At 41.5% G+C, this 7,843-nt stretch overlaps 1 protein-coding gene across 1 annotated transcript; it reads left to right on the top strand.

Annotated features, from left to right (window-relative positions):
- Window positions 1-313: 313 nt before the first annotated feature.
- LOC128241268 (uncharacterized) lies at window positions 314-964 on the top strand. The gene has a single exon (XM_052958212.1). It carries the CDS (start codon window positions 314-316, stop codon window positions 962-964), a length of 651 nt encoding a protein of 216 aa, XP_052814172.1.
- The last annotated feature ends 6,879 nt before the right edge of the window (window positions 965-7,843 follow it).

Genomic DNA, 7,843 nt, shown 5'->3' with positions numbered 1-7,843 from the left:
GACGTTTGAATTTATACATTTGCTTGCACGGTTCAGACTTTTGTCAGTTTTCATTTAACAGGTTGGCAGTTGAATATTGTTTTCATACTTTGTAATATTTATGTGATTTTCATCAATATCTTTATTGCAAAAATTCATAACGTAAGATATAGACATTTTAGTATTGAGCATTTTTCGTATATCAATTCGTATTACTTGATTGGTGTGTTGTTTCACTTCAGGGTGCATAATTAGTCAATTATCTTCATTTCTAGTTGCATTTGATTTTTTAACGGGTTTTGATTTGTGTGTGTTTTATATATATTATTGCAGTATGGCACAGAACGTTTCTGTGGAAGATGTTGTCCGGGCTATGATAAGCCATATTGACATCAAGCCCAAGACATCAACCAATACGGAGTTGGAGGAAGTTGTGATAACGCAGCCGCGAGTCACACCCCGAGGACTCCCGCCGCCAGGCTATCCACCAATGTCGACGCCTATGCCGGGTCATCATTTTAGTTTTAATCCTCAGGTTTCTGGATTTCACCCGTCGATGTTTGCAGCGCAAAGTCCATCATTACCCAAGATTCCGAGTTTTTCCGGAGATATCCCAACCCCTAAAGGTGAGGTACAATATATGGTATGGCAGTACGAGGTACAATGCTTGATACGGGTCGGTGATCTGTCAGAAGTCAACATTTTAACGGTAATTCGTGCGTCCCAACGGGGTAGGGCTCGGGAGATAATAGCACCATTAGGCGAACGCGCTAGTTTGTCCGTTGTAATGGATAAGTTAGATGCTGTGTTTTCTAATGCGTCGTCTAAGGAGGATCTCTTACAACAGTTTTTTAACTCAACGCAGCAACCCGGTGAGTCCATTACTACATTTGCCTGTAGGCTAGAGATTCATTTGCAGATTATCATGGACAAGGGTGACATCCCGTATGCTGCCAGGAACGACATTCTCAGGCATAAGGTCTAGACAGCTTTGTCGTCGGAAACACTGAGGCTGCAGACTAGGCAAGTATGACACGATACGAGATTACAACGAGAGTTGCGTCAGTTTGAAGAAGAGATCACCCGTTCTCAGCCACGACCAAGTAATGGTCCCAGTACACGTCCACGCCAAGCAGCTAATACTTCCGGCGTTGCGTCCCAAATGCCATCTACTTCAGATGAGGTACGCAACAGGTAAGTGACCTGCAGGCGCAGATGTCTGCGTATGATGCTAAGCTGGACAAGTTGATTGAACAAGTTAAAGGTAATTTCGAGTACTACTGGTAGTGATATTCGTGGACGTGGTGGTCGTAGACGTGCTGGTCGTGGAGGAAACGGTCGTGGACGTGGTAGATGAGGTGGTTTCCAGCCTCAACAACAGCCTGCTCAACAAGGTAGTTTTAGCAACCAAGGTAAGTATGGTGAAAGTTACCCAAACTGTTAGCCGCTTCAGTGTTTGGTCAACCGGAAGCGGCGAGGAGCGAGGGCCCGCGCCACCAGAAAAAAAAAAACTAAAAAAAAAACTAAGTATACGTCCAAACAGAGTGTACGAGATAAATTAGTTGGTCACTCAAATGTTGACAATATTTGGTTCAGCGGAATAAAAACCTCGGCCTTGATCGACTCAGGTAGTATGGTTACACTTTGTGCTAAATCATTTTATGATTCCTTGCAGAACAAACCACCTCTACTTGACGTCAAAAGTTTTAATCGTGACGTTAGCGTTGCTGACGGTGCCAAGCTGCAAGTGTACGGCTACGTTGAGGCAACTATTTTAGTTCCGTGTTTAACAGATTTTACCATTGATATGCCTGTCCTCGTTTTTCCCGATGATAACCCGAGTCCTGTAGTTGTCGGTACAAATGTTATACGCCGGTGTAAGGCAGTTTCTTTTCAGGAAACAACACGAGATTCTTTACCAGAATCATGGCAGACAGCATTTTACGCTCTGACATGCAGGTCCCTGCCAGTGCGGTCTACCAATAGACGCGCTATAGAAGTGGGACCTTATGAGACAGGGGTAATCAACGGACTTGTCAGGCGCGTCGCCAACCGTGGTTGCCATTTTGTTACAGAGAGTAAAGTTAGCGACAAATCATACATAGTTCAACCTCGGGTATTTCACTTTACTGTGGATAGTGAGAGTGTGAAGATACAAGTTAGAGTAGGTAATGTCTCTGCCAAACCTTTTAGAATTAAGCCTAAATCTGAACTGTGTGAGGTAAATGAGATTAAGATAGTTGACAATTTAGCCTCGAGTATGGACTCCACAAGTGAGTCTGTTAGTACAAATAGTACTCAGTCGTTTGCTGAGACGTTAGGTTTAAAGATAGACGTGGACACTTTGACGCCGGACCAAGTTTTACGTACTCGGCAATTGTTAGGTAATTGGAAACAAATCTTTAGTACTGGTGTCACTGATAGTTACCTCTGTCAAACATAAGATTGTACTTACAGATGAAACACCTTTCAAAATGCCCTATCGCAAGATACCTCCAGCCATAAATGAAGAAGTTAGGCAACACTTAAAAGAAATGATAGCATGTGATGTCATTAGGCATTCAGATAGTCCCTACTCATCTAATGTTGTGTTGGTCAGGAAAAAAGATGGCAGTCTGCGTTTCTGTGTTGACTATTGTATGTTAAACAGCAGAACACGCAAAGATGACTACATGTTGCCTAGATTTGACGATACAGTTGATGTGTTGTCAGGGGCAAGATTCTTTTTCAAATTGGACCTCAAAGCCGCTTTCTGGCAGGTCGAGATGGAAGAGTCTGACAAAGAGAAGACAGCCTTCTCAGTAGGTAACCTTGGTCACTGGGAATTTCCACCCATGAGTTTCGGTCTTGGTAATGCTGGGGCTAGTTTTCAGAGATAAGCTGAGCTCTGTATGTCAGACCTTAATTTAAAAGATTGTCTCGTGTTCTTGGATGACATATTGGTGTTTTCCAGAACATTCGACGAACATTTGGAAAGGTTAGATTCGGTGTTTAGACGCCTAGAGGAGCATGGTCTTAAGTTTAAATGCGAGCTACTTAAGACAAAGGTAGAGTACTTAGGACATTTCATTTCTACCGATGGCATTTCGACAGATCCTGGTAAGACGCGAAGGAGTTACGGTCCTTTTTAGGTTTTGGAGGCTATTATCGTCGCTTTGTTCCAAATTTTTCGAAAATTGTCCAGCCTCTAAATAAGTTGCTGGAAGGGCATTGCACGAATAAGAAGTCTCGCAAGTCGAAAAAGAAGGCAGTCCGCGTTTGATTCGGTTAAGAGGCTTCTTACTGAGCCACCCATCCTGGGTATTGCCGACCACTCTTTGCCTTTCGTGGTTCACGTGGACACCTCAGGTCTTGGCTTTGGGGGGGGCCTGCTACAGTAGCAAGATGGTAAGGAGCGCGTTATGGCTTACGCCAGCAGAGGTCTCCGAGCCCCTGAGCGGAACTACCCCTCTAATAAGCTTGAATTCCTTGCGCTGAAGTGGGCTATCACGGACAAGGCCCATGATACTATCTCTTTGGCAACTCATTCAAGGTCATGACCGATAATAATCCTTTGACGTATGTTTTGTCAACGTCTAAACTTCATTCCACACAATATAGATGGGTAGCGGCCCGGCCAATTACAATTTTCATATAGTGTATAAGACAGGCAAAACTAATACAGACGCTGATGGTTTGAGCAGGATTGTATGTCCGGACGCTGTTATTGCCGTATGCCTTTCAATTACGGAGAATATACCGTATGTTTTCAGCTTGGCCGGTGACTCTACTTCTCAACCTACAGGTGAGACATTTGAGTTACTGACCATGCCGAGAATACCATGGAAGAGCGAGCACCAGAAGGACCCAGTTACTGCTCGTGTCATACAGATCCTGAGTAGCGGTTCTCCACAGGGGGAAGAAGGGCACCGGAACGAGCCACTAGCAGTGCAGCGTCTCCTACGGGAGCGGAAAAGACTTGTGATAGACCGTGGAGTACTGTTCCGGAACGCTATTCAGGGCAACACAACGGTTCGTCACTTCGTCATACAGGAAGCGCATAGAGATACCGTCATCAATGGCCTACACAGCGATGTAGGCCACCCCGGCAAGGACAAGACCATGTGGTTGGCCAGACAGAGGTTTTACTGGCCTGGTTTGGAGGCAGATATATACAAGAGGATCGCCGGCTGTTTGAATTGTGTTTGCCGCATAACCCCGACGAAACCGAGGGCTGAACTTCTGCCCATCGTTACCAACCGTCCTATGCAACTATTATGTATGGATTTTCTCAAGGTTGATGTAGGCAAAGGCGGCTACGAAGATATTCTTGTTATAACGGATCATTTTACACGATATGCAAAAGCCGTCCCTTGCAAGAAAATTACAGCTCAAGCCACAGCTAAAGCCTTGTATGATAATTTCATTGCTAACATTTCCAGAGCAATTGCATAGTTATCAAGGTCGTAATTTTGATTGTAAGTTAATAAAGTCTCTATGTGATATTGCAAGAGTTCGTAAAACAAGGACGACCCCGTACCATCCGTCCAGAAACGGCGGATGTGAACGTTTCAACCGAACTCTACTCAAGATGTTAGGGACCTTGACGGAGGACCAGAAAGTTGATTGGCCTACGAATATTGGGCCGTTAGTGCAAGCATATAATGCTACAAGGCATGACACTACAGGGTTTTTGCCTCATTATTTGTTGTCTGGGTGGCATCCTAGGTTGTCCGTTGATACATTTCTAAATACAGACCAGGATCAGGACGTGTTTAGGCCCGGTTACTACGTGGAGCGGTTGAATGAGCGCATGCGGTACGCATACCAGCTAGCTGGCCAAAGCGCACAGAAGCGCGCAGCCATCACCAAGAACAACTACGATGCCAAGGTCCGAGAGCACCGTCTGGAAGTTGGAGACATGGTACTGGTCCAGAAAGTAGGCTTTAGGGGCAGACACAAACTGGCAGACAGGTGGGAACGTGATTCTTATATCATTGTAGGGATCCATGATCCAGACGTACCCGTCTACCAGATTTGTTTGGATCGCAGAAGGGACCAGTGCGCACTGTGCACAAGAACTTCCTGCTTCTGTTTGTGTCTGTTCCGGGTAAAGACGAAGTCCAGGACGTGACTAATTTGAAACCACCAAAGACGCGCAGACCGGTGACAAGGGCAACAGCCAAAGACGATGGTAGCTACGAGTCCGCAACGGAGGAACACTAACGTCGGACAGAACCCCGTCGTCACTCGGATGCAGGGATCTCGTATGTTTAATGCAAGTTCAACACCTTACGAGTCTCTGTCAACTATTACATCGCCGCTTCGGCATACGACCCCAGCAAACAGGGCCAACCGGCCGGACGAACGTCCCGCAGTCTTGCTGACAGGGTCAAGGTCGACTGCTACACCGTCAGCTCTTGAAGCGTCGCCGACTACCCGTAGCATTGAACATCCGTCTCCGCCGCTTCCGCCACCGGAAGTACCGGTGGTGCGTGAAGGCCGGCCAGTTAGAGAACGGAAGCCACCCAACCGTTATGGGGAATGGGTGTCATCTACTCATACACAGGACTGTATATTTTACGTGTAGCCATTTTTATTTGGATTGATATTTTTGTAGGTTCAATTTACAGTCGTGTAACGTGGTAGGAGTTTTATTTCCCGGGTATCTTATAAATATTTTACTATTGTAAGCACCTTTCTACTTTAAGTTTTGCATGAGTCTCATATGTTGTATTTTCAGTATTTAATCATGTTTTGATTAAAACATACTTAGCGTCAATACTATGTTTCAATTTGTTTTTGAGATGTTTAGGTTAGTTTCCCCATTTATAAACCATTACTATAGATATTATATATTACTTAAGTGTAAAGTTATAGGATACTTTACTTAATAGTTTATAGTTTATTCTGGCTAATAAGAAATGTTAATTTCATTGATTCTCAAATTCGAGGACGAATTTAACTTTGCAGGGAAGAATGTAACAACCCGTTCGTTTCATCATTTCATCATTAAGTTAAACGAGCGATAGTAGTCAATGTCTTGTAAATGTAATGTCAATGTATCGTATGTATGTCGTGTATGTATCTGTTATGTACTTGTATAGTATACAAGTGATCATTCCGGTTCTCGTATGAGTGATCTATTTATAGATATATAGGGGCGCTTTATCTTACCAAATTACCCGTGCTAACCTTCCCGGCTAAATCACTATCATCTAAAGAACCGACGTGAACGAACGCACTATCCTGACGTATATTATAATCTTGCAAAAGATTATTTATCTTATTGCTGCAGGAATGTTTGAATTATGATACTTCATGCATTGTTGTATTCCTTTTATTCGTTACGATAGTATTATTTCATTATTGTAATAATGATGTTTTATCGTTGTAAATACTAAAATGTATCAATTGTGTTTACAGGCTTATTTCCTTGGTCTACGAAATAAAATAGAAAAAAAGAACCACTGGTTATAACTTGTAGGTTCGATCCTCAATTATCCGAGTTCAGTTTGGGAGTTTTAAAACCAAAATACATAGAAAGGATTCACCTACGTTTTTGCAAATCGCTTCTAGGAGTTAAGCAAAGTACATGTACAGCGGCTGTTAACGTGCTTATTATTAGATATTGCCATTTGTATTGGCTGGTTATCTAAATATATTATATAACAATACAAAATACCTTCCTTAATAACGTGTATCAGCGCACAGGTTAAGTATTGAAAAACATAGCATGTTGTACTCAAATAGTTAGAAGTGATACAAAGTACGTATATAATAACTGTTGTAACCACTAACCACCCGTATTTCTATTATATAATTAATAATATCTATTAGTATTCACATATTGCTATACATGAACATTCTCCATATTTCTTAAGCTATTCATGAATTGTTATTGATATTGGCTACCCTGTAATGATGAGCACATGCATGAAACTATCTTTACTTGTTTATATTTGTTTGACGAGATGCATTATTGCATAAGTTGAAATAAACTTATGTTCTGTTCTGTTTTGTTCTGTCCTGTTTTGTTCTGGTAACAAGAGGTGTTGCTATGTGTTTCCTATTACACATTGCGTTAAAACCAATAAGGCTGGGTTTCCAATAATTTGAATGGCATATATAATAGCGAAATACCAATTAGCTAGTTACATCAATACGTTTTGAAGGGCTTTTTTCGTACACTGTGCTTTGTAGGACCTTATTATTCCCAGATCATATTCTTAACATGTCTGGGAAAAATAGGATACTATTCTTAACAGTTTCAAACTGTGACATATATGATTGACCAAAATGACATTGCTGTTTGATAAATTTGATATTAAAATGTAAAATAAAAATAAATAAAAAAATAATAAAAATAAAATAACTATAATAATAATAATAATAATAATAATAATAATAATAATAGCTTGATAAAGTAAGAAGAAGAAGAAGAAGAAGAAGAAGAAGAAGAAGAAGAAGAAGAAGAAAAAGAAGAAGAAGAAGAAGAAGAAGAAGAAGAAGAACAACAACAACAACAACAACAACAACACATATTCATAAAACTACGCCTCATACAAAAACAATAAAACATATTCTTACAACAACAATAACAACATCAACACCACCAATTCTTAAAACTATATTTATCTTGGTCGGATTGTGTCCACGAGGGTTAATTGTTACACTATCGTAAATGCTCGACCATATCAGGCAAGCTCGGAACAGAACTATCTTTAAACCAAAACTCTTCTAGCACTGCAGTATTCACTGCTTGCCCGAAATTTAGCCCGTGACAGCGTTGGAAATACTTTTTCCAGTACATCTGTCTATGCCAACACAACTCACGACAACAAACACAATGCCATCTACCTTTACTAAGCATACACCAACTATT

The sequence above is a fragment of the Mya arenaria genome, chromosome 7 (assembly GCF_026914265.1).
Source record: "Mya arenaria isolate MELC-2E11 chromosome 7, ASM2691426v1".
NCBI classification, from domain to species: domain Eukaryota; kingdom Metazoa; phylum Mollusca; class Bivalvia; order Myida; family Myidae; genus Mya; species Mya arenaria.
Note: the sequence above shows the minus strand (reverse complement) of the source record. Positions and strands in the feature narration are given on the sequence as shown.